This window comes from Rana temporaria, chromosome 5 (genome assembly GCF_905171775.1).
Source record: "Rana temporaria chromosome 5, aRanTem1.1, whole genome shotgun sequence".
Classification (NCBI taxonomy): Eukaryota; Metazoa; Chordata; class Amphibia; order Anura; family Ranidae; genus Rana; species Rana temporaria.
The window spans coordinates 240,184,676-240,205,379 of record NC_053493.1 but is presented as its reverse complement, the minus strand read 5'-3'; the positions used below and the strand labels follow the sequence as shown (position 1 = coordinate 240,205,379).

The window sequence follows — 20,704 nt, the reverse complement described above, 5'->3', positions numbered from 1 at the left end:
CACGAAATACAACCCCCGATCAGGGCCGCCGTTAGAAATCATGGGGCCCCGTACAGCCTACCTGACGGGGCCCCCTTCAACTACGCCCTTGACCCAACCCCTGGCCCCACCCCCTGCTTGAAACAAAATGTAGGTTTATTGCCATTTACATATGCGTGTGGAGCCAATGCATGTATTTGCAATTAATAAGCAAGAAGGAGAGGGGGCAGTTTAATTTTCTTTTAAACTGTATTTTATTACAATAAAAAAAAAAATCTTACACTGTATCTCTATATTTGATGAACAACATTGCTTGTGATAGCATGGACCATGACAGGTCCTCTTTATGGAGAGATATGAGGTATTTTAGACCAAGATCAGTTTGATCAGATGCTTGTTAAAGCCTGTGATGGCTTCTTTACCTGAGCCCGAAACCGTCGGTGACAAAATCCTCATCACTTCTGGTTTCTGATGTCATACAGTGGGAGGAACAACATCCATCCCTCTCACTGTGTCCCAGGAACCGGATGCTACTGGTCACATGTTGTTTATGGGACCCCCTTCCACTGTCTGTAAAAGTAATCCAGTGGCTTCTTAGCCACTAGAATTAATTTTACTTTCTGCAGAATTGCTGGGGCCAAAAAAATTATATCTTGATCATTGCTGTAGTGATGACCAAGATATCATCCTTCCATTCCAGCAATGTACTGGTACGTCGCTGGACGGGAAGCAGTTAAAGGGGATTGGTTTAGGGAGCAGTCAAAATGCAGCTGTGCTGTACATTTACTGCTCCCCCAAATGAAATGTAAAGTAGCATCTCACTTTTTCTTATGATCATCAGCATTATGGTAATTACACAGGCAGCACAGTAAGCAGGTACTTCATCATGTCTCTGTCACATTGCTTTTGAGTGCTGACTTTATTAACTTATGGCTGTACTCATAGGCGTGCACAGCCTATTGCATTAGGGTGTGCACCCCAAAACGCAAACACACATGCGTGTGTATATATATATATATATATATATATATATATATATATATATATACACACACACACACACAAACACTCATTTTATGTGCCTGCCTGACCCAAGTGCCTTTGTTCACCTTTTTACCTTTATGGTATATTTATTTGCCCGTACCTGTATGGCTGTCATTGCAGAGCTGTAGGCAGTGTGAATGAATTACAGGTGTGCTAATCAGTGTGCCAGCTGCATTGTTGGATTGAACTTGTAGTTTAAACATTCTCAGATTCCTAGGACTTGGGCTACTTTCACACTGAGGCACTTTGCAGGTGCTATAGCGCTAAAAATAGTGCCTACAAAGCGCCCTGAAACAGCCTCTCCTTTCACTCCAATGTGAAAGCCCCGAGTGCTTTCACACTGGAGCAGTGTGCTGGCAGGACGCTCAAAAAAGTCCTGCCAGCCACATCTTTGAGGCACTGTAGGAGCGGTGTAATACACCGTTCCTAAAGCACCCCTGCCCATTGAAATCAATGGGCAGCACCGCTGAACCGCCAGCAAAACGCCACTGCTGCGGCGCTTTGCGGGCGGTTTTAACCCTTTTTTGGCTGCTAGCGGGGGTTTAAAGCGCCCCACTAGCAACCGAATAGCGCCGCTCAGTGTGAAAGTAGCCTTAATGATGAAGCTGTGTGGGTGCAGAGGAGGGGAGGGTTGCAAATAACACATAAAATGGACTTTAGTGTGTTTCTGCAAAACTGAAAATGCACTAAAAAATGCATAGGTGTGAACCAGGCCTAAAGATGCTATATGTGCACAGGTTTTTTGTTCAGATCACTAGCTGACAGGTGCTTGCATCTACACAAGTGATGCTGGGACACTGTATTCTGATGGGGGGGGGGGGACTCCCCACTGTCAGAATACACTGATTAGTGCTGTAGGCGATTGGCTGCAAGCCACTAATTAAAAAAAGGTTCTGTCTTACAGGGAGGGCTAAACCCAAACTGAAATTAAGGCTATGCCTGCTCAACTGGACTTGCTCCAGCAGGCCCCCTCCACTACTGTGACTTGTCCCCTCAGCTTTTAGACCCCTTTCACACTGGGGTACGGGCTGCATTAGCGGCCCCTTAATACTGTTTAAGCAGGGCTTTTCAGACACTAGCAGGGCACTTTTATCTCCCGCTAACGGCTGAAGAAAAGGTTAAAACTGGCCGTGTTGCAGCGCTGCCAAAGCGCTTTGCAGGCACTTTGCCAGCGCTGCCCATTCATTCCAATGGGCATGGGGCAGTTTAGAAGCGGTGTATACAGCGCTACCAAACCACCCCAAAGATGCTGCTTGCAGGACCTTTTCTAACGTCCTGCAAGCTCACCGCTCCAGTGTAAAAGCACTCAGGCTTTCACACTGAGGAGGCATTTTTCAGGCGCTAAAACACCTGAAAAATACCCCAGTGTGAATGGGGTCTTAAGTTACTAGCTGTGGTCACACTCCAACCTCCCCATCATACCATACAGGGTTAATGTCTCTGTATGGTATGTGATGTCACAGCTTTGGGATGAAGGAAGAGGGATTAGAATCAGGTAAGTGAAAGAGGTTACCCCCCCTCCCCCCACACACTGCAAGGCTGGACTTTTTTTTACTGTTGGGGTGTATTATTATGATAAGCTGTTTGATAGTTTAGGAATTCCTGGGACTCCTGAGGTGCTCCATAGATGTATTCCATATACACACACGCTGTATGTTATTAAAAAATAATGATTTTAACAGGATATAATGTGTATATGGAAAACATTTATGTAACACCTCAGTAGTCCCAAGAATTCCTAAACTGTTGAAGAATGTTACTTTCTCTTTCAGTAACCCTGTCCTGCAAAGTACAGGGCAGGTTTACAGCACATAATTGTATAGTGGATAAGGCAGAGAACGAAGGTGAGTACTCACTGGTAAAGGCTGAAATTTTTAGTCATCCCCAGGGAGAGCTGTGCTGTCTGCTGGACAGGAGGAAAGAGATGGAGGGTGCACTGTGATGATCTCTTCCTCTTCCTGCTCCTCCCACCTGTCCATCTGTGAAAGCCCAGACTGACTCAGCCAGACAGGAACCCGAGGAGAGAGACAGTTTCCCCCCAAATGCTGCATCAGAGAGGAGATTGGCGTGACACGTCCTGAGTCCCAGCGGGTCTCCTACACCTCAGTCTATTCCATTGTCGGTATTCACTGCAAGGCAGAAGCCGGGAGGCGGGGCACTCGGAGGCAGAGCAGAGGGGAGAAAGTCACGTCCTCCTCCTCCTGCCTGGGTTGGTCCTGGCAAACAATGTTTTCTCTGCAGCTGACAAAAGGCAGTGGTGGGCTGCAGAAGCCCCGCGGTGGCAAAATCAGTGGGGTTAATTCAGCCCTCTTGTTACTTCTATAGTTCCTGCCACAGCACCCCTGAAAGCAGGGAGCGGAGTGATATTCAGGTGTCAGGGGTGCTATAGCCGAAACTATAGAACTAGTATCGGCAAATGCAGCCTCTTGCCTGCTCACTCCGCGATCAGGGGCTGAACTCACAGCAAACTTAAAAGTAGTCCCACTCGCAGAGTAGCAGTGCTGCCATTGTTTATTACCCGAGGTGCTGAAATCGAGAACCTGCACATCTGCTGCACATTCTGCTGGCAAAAAAAGTCCTGGGGTGTGTCGGATGTGCCTGGGCATTAGGGTGTGCCCAGGCACACCCGGCACACCCTGTGCGCACGCCTATGGCTGTACTGTATGTAACAGACTGTTACTGCTGCGCTTTGTTACAAAGTCAGCACCCAAAAGCAATGTGACCTAGAGCCATGATAGAACCATTATAGAGCACCTGCTTATTGTTCTACCGTTGTTATAATTGTAATGCTGATAATCTGCTGTGAGGTACATAATAGGACACAGTGAGTATTCTATCCTCTATTCCCCACTCACTGTGTCCATTGCAGCCACGCTGTCCTCTTGCTTTCCCCTGTCAGCCACTGACAACTTCTTCATATCTTGAGAGGACTGCATCCGGGAGACGAACGGACAATCACCGTATCACTCCGCCAGCCGGGACTAATACAATAGTGGGCGGCATCATGTACATGTGCCCGAAAATAAAGAAATAGTCCCTCCGTTGTGCCTGCACTCCCCTCCAGGAAAATTATATAACCCCCCTTCTGTAAGCAATTTAAAGTGGGAGAGGAGTTTAGAAACCTTTTTTTTTTTGTAAATGCAGTAACGAACTGTAATGATGCCCGGGCTCCACTGTGTAGCTGATGGGGGCAGGCCCGGTACAACAGGGCTGGTTGTACTGCCCTATCAGTGGCCCTGACCCTGATGATTGAATATAATGTGCAAGGGCTACATGTTTATAAACGGAGTTGAGCTTGGAGTCCTACAAACGCATCTCTTACTCAAACGCCGAATTGCCACTGTTTTTTGTACTCAAATGAGCAGCAGGCCAGGGTGCAGCTCACTGTAGTACAAAAAAGCCGGAGTTTCAAGTTCAGGTAAGCGATGAATTTGGATAAAGCTTGAGCACATCTATGTTTATAAATGCTATTTAAAATTAACTCTTTTCTTGACAGGCCTGTCGGCAGCTACAGTATATGGGCCGCTTGCAGTTTTAGAAGCTATTGTATAGTGCGATAAAAATGATATCCGATATCTGACTTTGACGGCATAGTTTCTTTAGCTATGTTTGTTTGCAAACACGATACAGAAACCATGGCTATCTTAGTAAAAGAAAGATGAAACAGGAAAAAAAGAAGCAGAATTATCCCCAATCCCACATTCTAAAAGGCAAATGATAAAGTTTTAGCAAATTTAGGGATGCAATATTGAATTTATGTCTACATGGAGTTCAGCTTTAAATGCATCTTCCTTTGCCTCAGGACCTTCTGAATGTAGTTTCACGCTCTGTCTCTAACTCTCTGTACCCTACTATGAAGCTGGTCATACATCCATAGACTTATTTAATTTAGTGTGTGGGCTGAACAGATTCCTTCATCCACACTAACAGTGTGAATGGAAGAATCCCCTTTTCTATTTTAATCTGACAGCTGGCACTAGCCGAAGACCCAAACAGTGCCTGCAGTTGAGTCAGTAATCGACTTTTGTTTAGTTGGCGCCATCACCAAATATCACAGATTATACGCTCCTTACCCAAACCTCTTAGATCTCTACAAGAGTTAACTCCGATAGAGTCCATTCTCTCCTTTCTTCCAGATATATCCAGATGTATCTCTCAAGTCTAACAAGCCTTACCAAGTATCGACACTCGGGGGTTTATTTACAAAAGGCAAATCCACTTTGCGCTACAAGTGCACTTGGAAGTACAGTCGCTGTAGATCGGAGAGGGACATGCAAGGTAAATAAAAAACATAATTTTACCTCGCACATGATTGGATGATTCAGCAGAGCTTCCCCTCATTTCAGATCTTCCCCTCAGATCTACAGCGCCTGCACTTTCAAGTGCACTTGTAGTGCAACGTAGATTTGCCTTTCGTAAATAACCCCCTCTTACCTGGGTTATTACTCCTCTTGGGAAGCAGATTCATAAGATACACTCTCAAAGAACCAGAAGGGCGATTGATATTCTACAAATTGCACAGATCATCTAACCAAACTCTTCACTAGATGGCATCACGCCCCAGCAAAACTACATTACCTGTTTCCTGATGTGTCTCCTTAAGGCTATGTTCACACTGTTCTGATACAAAAGTTGCAAGACTTCGAATCCAACATTGCCCTGCAACTTCATGTAGGGCAATGTTGGATTCGAAGTCTTGCAACTTTTGTATCGGAACAGTGTGAACATAGCCTTAAGGAGACATATCAGGTTCTCATTGCTGTCAGTGCCTCCTGTTAGGGAGATTTACCCTCTCCATTCATCTTGTTTGTCGTCATCACTGAGCATGAAAGTGAAAGTAGACTGTCACCAGAACAGGAATACTGGGGAAATCTTCCAATGTGGACACTAGATCTGGTGACCCTGGTAACCACCAGGGATTCCCTCACTTTCTGTTTGGGCTATGGGACAGTAAATGCAGGGAAATTTTACCTAATAAACGTGGATGGTGTAAAAAAAAAAAAAAAAAAAAAAACAGACAGGGGCTATAACCCTCCCTTACTAAGAAAAAAAGATTTGCTGTTAGTTCTACTTTAACAAAACTCTGAACAATAGTTTTAAGAAATAAGTTGTAAAGTGAATGTTTCAGATCAACTGTTCTTGTTCATTTGGCAAACGAAAAAAAAAAAAAAAAAAGCATTTTTAAAAGCTCGATAGGAACTTAAGCCCCTTAAGGGTGGAGGCTCGGTGCACCTCTATGGAGTGGCGACATCTGCGCTGACATCCGAACCGCTCCGATCCGCCAACGTGTGATGAATGGAAACCCTATTTTCCATCCGTCTGGCGGACCAGATCAAAACGGACTCTACGGTCCGTCTTCATCCGATCCCCCATAGAAGAGAGTGGTGCTCAGACAGGTTGGTATCTGCTCAAGCTGACCATACAGCAGTAAATGTTCGCATTTTGTACATTTGTTTGTATGAAAAATCTTGTCAGTGCTTTCAATACAGCCAACAAAGGCTTGACGAACGTCTTTAAAAAGTACTTCAAGTTTCGTTTGCTTTAAACATTCCAGAACGAAAACCAATATACTGCTCGAAATGTATTTGTTTGAGAAGTTCTCAGCAGTTTTTAGCTAGTTGCAGGAGAAATGCAGCTTCCCACAGACCCCTTTCACACTGAGACGCTTTGCAGGTGCTAGAACGCTAAAAATAGCGCCTGCAAAGCGCCCTGAAAGATCGGCTTCTTTCACTCCAATGTGAAAGCCTGAGGGCTTTTACATGGGAGTGGTGCTCTGGTAGGACAATAAAAAAAGTCCTGCTAGCAGCATCTTTGAGGCGCAGTGAATATACTGTTCCTAAAGCGGTAAAGCCCGGTGCGGCGGTTTTAACCCTTTCTCGGCTGCTAGCGGGGGTTAAAAGCGCCCCCACTAGCAGCCGAATAGCGCAGCGAAAACGATGGTAAATTGTTGCTAAAAATATCAGCGCTTTACTGCCGATGCCCCCCACCCGCCCCAGTGTGAAAGGGGTCTTACTCCTCTTCCCCTCAGGCTTAAGTCTTCTCAGGTGCATGGATGGATTAATTTATCAAGCTTACTATTAAGTACTTTTTCTTTGCTCATGTTCTATTATTAAACATGGCTACACAACCTTTAGTGCTTACTCCCAGAATATTCAGAGCTTCAACTCCCCCTGCTGAGAGAATCAAGGAATTTCACCACCTTAAGGCTGGGTTCACACTAATGCCCCTGGAAGATGCAACTCTATTGCGAAACAACGTAGGGCAGAGCGGAGCGGCGTGCTGACGTCATCACCCATCACTCTCGTACATCCAGTAGGATGGTTTGACTGTTTGTGTCCGGCCGGCACAACAGGCTTAAGGTCTTTGATTGTTGTATAATTGTAAGTGTGCTACCTTTTTTATTTTAATAAACTTTAAAAATGGTTTTACACTATGGAAGTATTACGTTTTTTTACATGGTACACACACACACACACACACACACACACACACACACACACGAGTCTGAGATCCATTGAGCGTCCACGGAATGTGCAGATTGGGATTGCTGTCCGATTTGGGTATCTTTGGAGCAAATCGTGCTTTTTAATCCAAGCTTCTCCGGATCCTCCGTCAAGGGGGGGGGGGGGGGGGTCACAGAGCTCTGGTAAGGAGGCATTTTATTTAATCTGGTGGTGGATTTCACAGCAGCTTCCCATTATATTCTGAAGAGCTTGTATTTATGGATCATCTTCACTGAGTATATCATAATTTTGCACGGGTGCAAGGACTTTATATAATTTATATTTTATATTCAATATTTATGAACTTTGACTCACGGTTGACTCATCATTTTTATTTATTTTCAGTTAAGATGTGACTGTTGGATATTTTTCACATGTATAGTTTATTTATTTGCCATTTATAACACTGCTCTTTTTGGATATTCACATTTTTCACTCATGTGTATTCACAATGTTATTTGTAGCTGTGCACTTAATTGTGCAATTTCTGCAGAAGGTTTGCTGCTTTACAACACTTTTTTATTTCATTCCACCTTTCAAGCTTAATCATCATTTAGCACAGTTTCTCCCCTCCATTTTTTTACACTAATGCCGCATGCGGCTCGCAAGAAGGGGTCCAGTGCATCCGGTTTTCCATTTTCAGGGACTAAATTCGGCCCTGAAATGGACCAGAAGATGCACAAGACTCCTGTGCAAGCCGATCCGGAACTGCCTGCGAGATGTGTGAATCGGCTCCATTGAGAGTTGGTCACAATCTCCTGTCATGCGAATTGGATGCAGGGGGAACCTGCATCCAGTTCGCACTAGTGTGAACCCAGTCTAAATCAAGACATTGTATGCTTGCAAGAGACCAGATTTTCTTACTCCACCCCAAGTTTCCTCTCCTTCCATTTCTCCACAGCATCGGCTCAGGAGAAACTAAGAGGGGGTCTTAATAGCATTTCTTCCCAACCTTATGTTCTTATGCACACTGGAGACCAATGAACTTATCAGGAAATACTTACTATTGCAAGGTAACTTGATCAAGTAGTAATGTTTGTTACCTATTATGCTTCCAACAGGATCCAATATAAATTGTTTTCTCACCTCTTTAAAGTGACTTATCATCACAATAAAAAGGTACGTTATTCTTGATGGGAGACTCCAATAATACCCTTAACTCCTTGTTAGACAGACAATATTCGTTTGGGGCTACCCAGTCTCACGACACTTCACAGGAAGCCCAAATGCTTAGTCTTCTTCAATCATATTGATGTCTGGAGGGAATTACTTTTTAGGCCCTGGGATCTTAACTTCAACTCCAACCCTTATAACAGTTTTTGTAGGTTAGACCATGTCTTTATGTTTTTACAAAATCTACCCTTAGTGAAGAAAATGACTCTTCCTGGCACTCTCTGGTCAGACCATGACCCCATAATCTTTTCTTCTACACTCTCTGGCCTGACTCACCCCAGCTTTCCACTGGTGCTTGAAGGAGTCTCTCTTAATAACTCGGGAGACTTTCCACCAAATCCAATCTTACATCCAAAAATGTTTCTCTGAAAACACGGGTTCTGTTTCCTCACCTGTCACATGTTGGGAAGATTATAAAGCAATGATCTGAGGCAGTTTAATCCAAATAGCCTCCCAGGTAAATGAGCAAGGGAATGCAGGATCTGTAAACGCACTTGTGACAGCCGAAGAATCCTGAAAATCCCACCCTTCTTTTGCCAATAACAGAATTAGATCTTAGAGAGCTTAGAAGGCAGTGGTCCAAGCTAATTTTTTTTTCATGCGCAACAAAACTAAGGGCCTTGTTTGACAAAAAACGCAAATTGGTAGGTAAATCCCTAACACCAATCCAGCTGAAAAACCATAGTGGGGACCCTACCTCTGACCCCAACAAATTTGTTTCCCCTTTTTTGCAGACTTCCTATCCTCCCTTTATGTCAAACTAGGGGTGCTGAAATTAATCGCTGCATCGCGATTCGGGTGACCCCGATGTGGCATCGATGCATGCGACCGGAAAAAAAATGGATTCCGGGTGACATAATGCCCTGTCCGGGAGAGCGCTCCGAGCTGTTAACCCCTTGGCGGTGAGCTTTAGGGGGTTATACCGGGATGATGCCCGCAGTTTGAAATCCTAAACAATCCACTTTTTCTATCGGGACTAGAACAACCAAGATCATTTATGTGGTGGACAAATCATGGTTTCACACATGTACAGCATTTTTTGACTTGTTGCTTGTGCTTTTCACTCTTGGGCTTCCTTTGGGGAACATCCAACATGAAGCACCCACCCTGGAAAGTTATAGATATTTGCAATGCTGGCACTGGATAATGGCACTTTGTCAAACTTCAGACTTTCCCTTTAGACTTGTGTCTTTTCTCAACCTCACCTTTTTTTAACCTCAACTTTAGGAAAACTAACTTTGAGCACACCTGTTGGCACTCTCCTGGATTTATTTCCACCATATATTCTACACTGAATGCATGCAGCCCACTGTCAGCCATTTCTTATGTAGGTCATTGGAAATGTGATCTTGTGACCTCTGCAAACCCAGAGGATTGGAGTAGAGCTGGACGATGGTTGCAAAATGCTCATTTAACATGCATATTTTGGAATCGGCATACAAGGTCCTCTTTAAAATGTATTGGGTTATCCTTGCCTACATCGTTCATGTGACCCTAATTACGGTGAGAGATGCATTTGGGGCTGTGGACAGCGTGTTGATGTCCTCCATATTTGGTGGTTATGCCTATGAATGACTGCTTTCTCCATATCCTCTCTCACCTATTGATCCCAAGGGATGCCAAGTTGGCCTTATTGCAATTCCCAATTCCAGGCCTTTTCTCACCACAACAAAGACTGGCCACATATTTGTTCTTATCCGCCAAACAAGTAATTGCCAAGGGCTGGAATGAACCCTCTGTCCCTTTCCAGGAAGCAAAATACTGCATGACTACAATGATGATCGATGAAAAAACGTCTAGCATCGTTTATGATTCCCAACCTAAATTTCTTAAAATCTAGGAATCAGGACGTTGCTCTCCCTAAACCGCCAGTTTGAGTCACATGTGATTTACCATCGTTCCTTAGCCATGAGTCTGTGGGGACTTTAACCCATGCAATCTTCTCCCTATTCCCTCCATCTCCCTCCCCACTCCCTTAATTTTATTTTGCTATCCTTGCTCTTACTGTTTTCCACATATTTTACTGTCCTTCTTCCATGTTCTTTGTCACCTTTTGGAATGTGCCTCTTCCCCATGTGGAATTTAGTAGTTCTAAGTTGGTCTCACAGTCTGCCCCTCAAATTGTTGCATTTTTCCATTCTTTTTGAAGGCATTTACTGTACGTTCATATATTTTATGCAATTGTATCGTCTCCCTGCGTGGGCAATTTTGTGATCATTTTTTCTCTTCTTATAAAACTCAATAAAAAGAATTGCACAGAAAAAAAGAGGCAAACTTTAAAAGGAAGAAAAAAACGAAAGGATTTAGATGGACTTTATATTAAATGTGATGTTCAGAATTAAAGCAGAAAGCAAACTTTGGGAAGATTTTATAAAGATGGAGCACACAGAATCTGGTGCAGCTGTGCATAGTAACCAATTTGCTTCCAACTTCAGCCTGTTCAATTAAAGTGTTACTAAACCCACAACAGTAAAATCATTCTATATTTGTAGTAAAGCATGCTTATTATACTCACTGTGGAACCTAGGGGGTTAATCATTTGCATTGTGTAAAAAGGCTGTTTGATCCTCTATGCACTGATTCTCCTCTTCTTCCACCGACTCCAAAACAGGTCCAGATAAGACAGAGTCTATGGAGTCAGGCTGCACATGCTCCATTTGGTATGTATTGCTAGAGAGTTTTTTTTTCTTTCTTGGGAGAGTGCATGTGATCAGCACAGGGCCAATCAGCACTGTCCAGACAGAGGGTCAGGTGTCCTGCATCCTGATAGGACAACTCCGTGTAGTATGAAAACTTCTCCTACAAGCTTTAACTAGGCACTGATAGAAGTCACAAGGCTGCTATATACTGCAGATGAGAAAAGATATTCAGCAGTTTATATTTACCAAAACGATTGCATTTCCATGTTCTGTGTAGTGTGAGAGACCAGATATAGTGAATGCAGGCTCCTGGGTTTAGTAACACTTCAAGCGTTAACAAATACAACTTAGAAGCTGATTGGTTACTATGCAAAGCTGCACCAGATTCTGTGTGCTCCAGTTTTATTAACACCTGCCCCTGTGTTTAATTCAATTTTCACATTGATTGTAGGTTTTAATACGTGCAATTACATAGGTCTACCTGTCTATTATTAAAGACAAGCTTTTCGTTCCAAAACCAAGAGCACCATAAGGTATTCAATGTTAAACACCTGTAAAATAGCAGATACCTAAGCTTGGCATGTCTTTTTATTATCTATTAGACCACTCAGTTTTTGTAAAAAATCAAAAGTACCGATTTTTGTAAAATAAATGAATACATAAATAAATATAAACACAGCTTTAGACAGCATAAACAGTGCAGCAAAAATCATAAGCTAGTAAAGATATCGATTGTTTAGTGCTTTAGTTTACTTTCACATGAATCACTCACTATACAGTATTTGCTATTAGTAACCAATAACTTTAAAGGTTTGGTTTTGCATGAAAGAAAATAATACTCACGGGTGATATTGCGGGCTCTTCATGAATGCTACCAAATAAATCGGGAGATGAAACATCCATTGAAATACTAAAAAAAAATGAACAGTTTATTAATACAACAGAATAAAACAATAACTATTGGTGGTATTTTTTTGCATGCAAATGCTTAAATAATTTAATGCATCTAATCACAAGAACAATAATGTAATATTTTGCAGCTCACCATTCTCTTCGATCTGGCGGCTGAAGTAGTTTTGATTTCAGGCTTTTTAGCTTTATTTTCACATGATGATTCTGGCAGGAAAACCTTTCATATCTTAGTTTTCCAACACTCACTCTCTACATTGTATATATGGAAGAGCAGTGTTGTCACCCTAGGACAGGAAGTGTGATAGGACTACAGAACACCCCCCCCCATCTTCATATCAATGGGGTAGGTGTTCTGTAGCCTGCAGAGAGAACTATGCAAGGCTAATAGCACTACTTGGGAAAACACTATCGTGAACAGGAAGGTATAAGCTCAATGGATTTCTGGCAGGATCAGTGGGTATTTTTTTCACTTATAAAGCACATTTAAAGTAACAGGATATTTAATGACATATATAACAGACAAAAGGGTAGCAAATAAGAGAAGTTCGCTGTTAAGGTCGACACACATTTTTAATGGGTACAAAGATATGATATATATCGTATAACTATTAATTTTTCCTGAATTTTATCTATAAAATCTGAATTGGCTGATAAAACATCCTCATGCAGAGAAACGAAAATCTGCAGGCTGCTGAGAGTAAAAATTGGGCTAAAGATTTGGAAATGTGAACAACTTTTCCGATTTAAAAAGTTTTAACTTATTACATACTATATATCTTACAGCACTTCAGAACTCTAAAGTGCTATTAAACTAGACATGATGGGAATCAAAGCTTATCGTTTCTATAAAGATTAAACTTGTTCCCAGTACAATACAGGTCTAGTCTGCATCTTCTACAGTCATGTAAAAAATTAAGCACTTCCCATAGAAATTGTTGTCTTTTTCAATCAGTTCCTACAGATAAAGGTGATGTACTGTACTTGGACAAATTTCATAAAATTGACAAGGTATATTTGTTCTTCTATCTAATCTAAAAGAATGATAATGCAGATTTGTCACATTGAAAAATAAGTACACTCCCCCATTTGTCACCACTTCAAATCCATACATTAAGATTGGTATCCCAGATTATAAGGGTAATATTAAGATAAACCTTAAGAAGTATGCAGGAGGCAAATTGTCTTATTTAAAGCCTATATATAATGTACAGGGAGTGCAGAATTATTAGGCAAGTTGTATTTTTGAGGATTAATTTTATTATTGAACAACAACCATGTTCTCAATGAACCCAAAAAACTCATTAATATCAAAGCTGAATATTTTTGGAAGTAGTTTTTAGTTTGTTTTTAGTTTTAGCTATTTTAGGGGGATATCTGTGTGTGCAGGTGACTATTACTGTGCATAATTATTAGGCAACTTAACAAAAAAAAAATATATACCCATTTCAATTATTTATTTTTACCAGTGAAACCAATAAAACATCTCAACATTCACAAATATACATTTCTGACATTCAAAAACAAAACAAAAACAAATCAGTGACCAATATAGCCACCTTTCTTTGCAAGGACACTTAAAAGCCTGCCATCCATGGATTCTGTCAGTGTTTTGATCTGTTCACCATCAACATTGCGTGCAGCAGCAACCACAGCCTCCCAGACACTGTTCAGAGAGGTGTACTGTTTTCCCTCCTTGTAAATCTCACATTTGATGATGGACCACAGGTTCTCAATGGGGTTCAGATCAGGTGAACAAGGAGGCCATGTCATTAGTTTTTCTTCTTTTATACCCTTTCTTGCCAGCCACGCTGTGGAGTACTTGGACGCGTGTGATGGAGCATTGTCCTGCATGAAAATCATGGTTTTCTTGAAGGATGCAGACTTCTTCCTGAACCACTGCTTGAAGAAGGTGTCTTCCAGAAACTGGCAGTAAGACTGGGAGTTGAGCTTGACTCTATCCTCAACCCGAAAAGGCCCCACAAGCTCATCTTTGATGATACCAGCCCAAACCAGTACTACACCTCCACCTTGCTGGCGTCTGAGTCGGACTGGAGCTCTCTGCCCTTTACCAATCCAGCCACGGGCCCATCCATCTGGCCCATCAAGACTCACTCTCATTTCATCAGTCCATAAAACCTTAGAAAAATCAGTCTTGAGATATTTCTTGGCCCAGTCTTGACGTTTCAGCTTGTGTGTCTTGTTCAGTGGTGGTCGTCTTTCAGCCTTTCTTACCTTGGCCATGTCTCTGAGTATTGCACACCTTGTGCTTTTGGGCACTCCAGTGATGTTGCAGCTCTGAAATATGGCCAAACTGGTGGCAAGTGGCATCTTGGCAGCTGCACGCTTGACTTTTCTCAGTTCATGGGCAGTTATTTTGCGCCTTGGTTTTTCCACACGCTTCTTGCGACCCTGTTTACTATTTTGAATGGAATGCTTGATTATTCGATGATCACGCTTCAGAAGCTTTGCAATTTTAAGAGTGCTGCATCCCTCTGCAAGATATCTCACTATTTTTGACTTTTCTGAGCCTGTCAAGTCCTTCTTTTGACCCATTTTGCCAAAGGAAAGGAAGTTGACTAATAATTATGCACACCTGATATAGGGTGTTGATGTCATTAGACCACACACCTTCTCATTACAGAGATGCACATCACCTAATATGCTTAATTGGTAGTAGGCTTTCGAGCCTATACAGCTTGGAGTAAGACAACATGCATAAAGAGGATGATGTGGTCAAGTCTCACATCCAGAACAATATAGAGTCGATGTGAGCTGCACTCAGCCATTCATAGGCAGCTTTGTATTCTGTGAATGAATACAAAGCATCCTCTGAGTGGCTGAGGTAAAGATTTGGGCTGATCAGGCCACAATCTACAACTCGGCCAATCAAAGGAAGCATTGTATTCATTCACAGAATACAAAGCTGCCTATGAATGGCTGAGCGCTGTTTAGACGGACTCAAAAGTCGAAACCCAGCACTGTGAACTTGCAGCAGGAGATTTACTAAAACCAGAGCACTCAAAATCTGGTGCAGCTGTGCATGGTAGCCAACAAACATCTAATTTCAGCTTGTTTTATTAGGCTTCAGCAATAAAACTTGGAATCTAATTGGATTCTATGCAGAGTTGCACCAGATTTTGCACTCTCATGTCTTAGTAAATAACCCCCATAGTGCTTAGAGCCACTGCAGCACTTAGCGAAGGAAATAGTTTGTTTGGACCAGGTTGGTGACAGGAAACATGGAAATTGGCATTGAAACCTCAGAAACATAGGGTTTGGAGTTCTCTTTGCTAAAAACATCTGTAGTGTCATCACGTCAAGATAAAACGAGATTTCAAAGGCACTCAGAAAGAAGGCTGTGGATGCCAGTAAGTCTGGCAAGGGGTTTGATTTTTTTTTTTTTTATTAATCACCAAACTGATATGCCATTGCCACTTATAAAAAAAAATGTAAGTGTGATTTGACATTTATCATTGTATTGTTCAAAAATGTGTTATACTGGATACACATACTATGTAGTCACGTGCCTCCTATGCTTATTAAACTTTTGTAAATTGTGAAAAAATAAGTAATTAACCATTCCACTGTAAGGAAAACAGGCATAGATTTCAAAATGACAATATAATTACTTTTTGACATGACTGCACATTAGAAAGATTTGGCTGGTTGAACAGTCACATACAGTTTAGCTTGTACAATTAGATTAGATTTGATTTTAGATTTCACAGATTAGATAAGATTTCTAGATTTCACAGAAAAAAGAAAAAAAAAATACAGAAATTTGGGGGAAATCTGCTATAACTCTTTCAGCACAAAGCTATTTTTGGCTAAATACGTACTGCTTTGTATCCACTTCTCCATCAGGCTTGGTACTTAGATATTCTAGAGTGGAAATAAAGGCCTACAAAATAGACAAGAAAATGTTTTAAAGAATTTGCAACTAGACAGAAAACAGCATAAGCCACATAAAAATGATCAAGTGTATTTCTACAAAATGTACTAAAATTAACAGCCTTTTTTTGGTGAATGGGGATGCTGAAATCTTTACCATATAAGCTGCCCTCGACCCCGTTGGCCACATTATTATTTGACAGATTGCTACATGGTATGTTACTATTTCATCTGTGCTGCTGCTAGGAGGAGAGAGGAGATGATCCTTTATGGTTTGCAGGGATGTTCATCGCTACAAGCCCAACAATTATTTTCTTATGGAAAAAAAAATCTGCAGTAATAAACGAAGCATATGACACTAACTGTAAATTAGAATCATATCTCTGTCCACAGTAGTTTATAACTTATTACCCATAATTTTACCAACGGTATAGGTAAGAGAATTTGCAGGTAAGAAACTGTAAAATTGACTAAGGACTGAAAAAAAGGTCATATATCACCATGCCAATTAAGATTAATTACACCTTATACCCATTTATTCAAACCTTACAAGTCACACTCCTATTGTGCCCTTGTTAACGTTTAGGGTCCAAAAGGTATCTGGCAGCTAAAGCACTAGTGGGAAAATTTGAGAACCCTTTCTCTAGAGAATTATATAATTACATATCTTTTGCCATCCTGAAAACTGAAGTTTCGGTGCAATATATATATATATATATATATATATATATATATATATATATACATACATATACATACACACACACACACACACACACACACACAGCCCTCAAATTTTCCACTCGCCTACTTGCATTTTGCGAGTGGAAAATGAGGGCTGGCGAGGAGCTGGGCTGCCTGGGAGCCGGGGGGATGGGAGAATCGCCGGCGGGCAGGGTTGGTCAGGCACAGGTCACCCTGCATAGATGGGCACTGATGAGCCTGCATTGATGGGCACAGGTGAGCCTGCATTGATGGGCACCGGTGAGGCTGTGCTGAGGGGCACTGATAAAGTTGTGTGTGTATATATACACACCGTGTGTGTATCTTTCTCTATATATATATATATATATATATATATATATATATATATCTCTATCGCAAGTGAGTATGTCCCTCACATTTTATGGAAATATTTTATATCTTTTTATGCGACAGCACTGAAGAAATTACACTTTGCTACAATGTAAAGTAGTGTGTACAGCTTGTATAACAGTGTACATTTGCTGTCCCCTCAAAATAACTCAACACGCCATTAATGTCTAAACCGCTGGCAACAAACGTGATTACCCCCGCCCCCCTAAGTGAAAATGTCCAAATTAGGCCCAATGAGCCATTTTCCCTTCCCAGTGTCATGTGACTCGTTAGTGTTACAAGGTCTCAGGTGTGTATGGGGAGCAGGTGTGTTAAATTTGGTGTTATCGCTCTCACTCTCTCATACTAGACACCGGAGGTTTAACATGGCACCTCATGGCAAAGAATTCTCTGAGGATCTGAAAAAAAAATTGTTGCTCTACATAAATGGCCTAGGCCAGTGATGGCGAACGCGTGGCACGCGTGCCGCTCCCGGCACGGCAAGCCGTTTCGGTGGGCACGCCACACGCCATGAAAAATTGATAAACACACACTAAAATCCATTCGTCCCCACCGCACCGCAAACTACAACTCCCACAGTTCTCTACTGCTATTGATGACATGTCCGTGTGGGAGTGACAAAGAAGAAACTTGCCCCTGGAAGATGTCATTCTACTGACGAAACGGCGTAGGGAGGAACGGCGTGCTGACGTCATCATTGTTTGCCCGCGACTATCCGGAAGGAACGAGCGGATTATACAAGCCGGCCGGCTTTACATTTTTAAACACACGCCAACTTACTATTTTGGATATGTGAGTGCATAAATTTTATTTTTTCAATAAATCGCTGTGCTAGCAGTACTACTCTATGTTTGCCCTTCTTGTCTTTACTCCTGGGTTTAACGCATGAGTGCGTTCTGGCTAAGGACTACCAATTGTTTTCATCTGGTGTGGAAGAACCTAGCTGGGGAACGGAGGTTACCTATCAGTACTACATGCGATTTATTAATTGGTGTTCGGTAAGCAGGAAATTTTACCTAAGGTGGAGGTGCTTCAATCAGCTGTTTTTCACTTATTGTGGATTTGCTTTCCAACACAACTCGGTGCTTATATGAAGATTTGTCACGTTCAATCAACCTCTAGCTAACCATAGCTATATGGACTTTATATTTTTCTGTGCACCATTCACTCTTGTATTTATTAGCACATAAGCACTTTTTTTGTGATGTGTATAATTGTTCACTTTATCATGTCAGTAATGATGTATACACGTCTACCATATTAGCAGCGCAGCAATCATTCTTTTTATACAAAGAAGAAACTCCCTGGGTGACGTTCGTGCGTGCGTGCGCACGCACGCTGATCCAATCAAAGAAGCTGTCTCATCCACACCGCATCCACCATCAAACAAATCAGCGGTGATGTGACTGGGAGCACACGCGGCTGGAATCAGAGGAGCCTTTCGGCGGGAATGAGCTGCTGGAGCAAGGTCAGACACTGGGAGACAGGTGTGGAGTGTTATCTTGTTAGTCCTAAGCCTGCCCCACTCTCAGATATCAGGTGCTAGCTCAAACAATCAATTGTGCAAAAAGAACAGCCTCATTGGTGTCATTGGGAAATATTGTGCCCCATCATTGGTGTTATGCAGCCTCATTATTGGTTTCATTAGGAAACCTTGTGCCCCATCATTGCTGTCATCATTGTGCCTCATTATTGGTGTCATTGTGCCTCATTATTGGTGTCATTGGGAAACATTGTGCCCCATTTTTTGTCATCATTGGTGTCATTGTGCCTCATTATTGGTGTCATTAGGAAACATTGTGCCCCATCATTGGTGTCATTATGCCTCATTATTGGTTTCATTAGGAAACCTTGTGCCCCATCATTGTTGTCATCATTGGTGTCATTGTGCCTCATTATTGGTGTCCTTAGATAACATTGTGCCTCATTATTGGTGTCATTGTGCCTCATTATTGGTGTCATTGGGAAACATTGTGCCCCATCATTATTGTCATCATTGGTGTCATTGTGCCTCATTATTGGTGTCCTTAGGGAACATTGTGCCTCATTATTGGTGTCGTGCCTCATTATTGGTGTCATTAGGAAACATGTGCCCCATCATTGGTGTCATAGTGCCTCATTATTGGTGTCATTGCATGTGTCAAGTAGGTGAGTGTAATGGTCAGGTAGGTGAGTGTAATGGTCAGGTAGGTGAGTGTAATGGTCAGGTAGGTGAGTGTAATGGTCAGGTAAGTGAGTGTAATGGTCAGGTAAGTGAGTGTAATGGTCAGGTAAGTGAGTGTAATGGTCAGGTAAGTGAGTGTAATGGTCAGTGTATGTTGCACAATGCATTCTGAGCACAATGCATTCATGATCCCTGCAGTCTGAGCGAATCTGGCAGAATCGTACATTTCTAGTCCCTTAGGGCTCATTTAGAGAGGGATGATCAGTCCCATCCTCTGTACAGAGCCGCTGGCAGGTTTAATTCTGTGTTGGCACTTTGCAAGAAATAAATTGCTCTTGTGTCGCGGTTTGGGCACTCGGGCTCAAAAAGGTTCGCCATCACTGGCCTAGGCTATAAGAATATTGCCAAGACCGTGAAACTGAGCTGCAGCACAATGGCCAAGACCATACAACAGTTTAACAGGACAGGTTCCACTCAGAATAGGCCTCGCCATGGTCAACCAGTTGAGTGCACATGCTCAGCGTCATATCCAGAGGGTGTCTTTGGGAAATAGACGTATGAGTGCTGCCAGCATTGTTGCAGAGGTTGAAAGGGTGGGGGATCATCCTGTCAGTGCTCAGACCATATGCCGCACACTGCATAAAATTGATTTGCATGGCTGTCGTCCCAGAAGGAAGCCCACAAACAGTTTGCGGAAGACAAGCAGACTAAGGACATGGATTACTGGAACCATGTACTGTGGTCTGATGAGACCAAGATAAACTTATTTGGTTAAGATGGTGTCAAGTGTGTATGGCAGCAACAGATGAGGAGTACAAAGACAAGTGTGTCTTGCCTACATTCAAGCATGGTGGTAGGAGTGTCATGGCCTGGGGCTGCATGAGCGCTGCGGCACTGGGGAGCTACAGTTCATTGAGGGAACCATCAATGTCAACATGTACTGTGACATACTGAAGCAGAGCATGATCCCCTCCCTTCGAAGACTGGGTCAGAGGGCAGTATTCCAACATGACAAGACCCCAAACACACCTCCAAGACAACCACTGCCTTGCTAAAGAAGCTAAGGGTAAAGGTGATGGACTGGCCAAGCATGTCTCCAGACCTAAACCCTATTGAGCATCTGTGGGTCATCTTCAAACGGAAGGTGGAGGAGCGCAAAGTCTCTAACATTCACCAGCTCATTGATATCGTCATGGAGGAGTGGAAGAGGACTCCAGTGGTAACCTGTAATGCTCTGGTGAACTCCATGCACAGGAGGGTTAAGGCAGTGCTGGAAAATAATGGTGGCAACACAAAAAACAAAG

At 42.4% G+C, this 20,704-nt stretch overlaps 1 protein-coding gene across 1 annotated transcript in view; it reads right to left on the bottom strand.

The window, feature by feature from the left end:
• The window catches only part of EXOC2 (exocyst complex component 2), a 308,760-nt gene that overhangs the window by 64,072 nt on the left and 223,984 nt on the right, over positions 1-20,704 (bottom strand). The window contains exons 19-20 of the mRNA XM_040353634.1: positions 16,090-16,151; positions 12,182-12,248 (exon numbers count right to left, since the gene is read on the bottom strand). Of these exons, the coding sequence (XP_040209568.1) occupies positions 12,182-12,248; positions 16,090-16,151 (129 nt within the window). The remainder of the gene's footprint in view (positions 1-12,181; positions 12,249-16,089; positions 16,152-20,704) is intronic.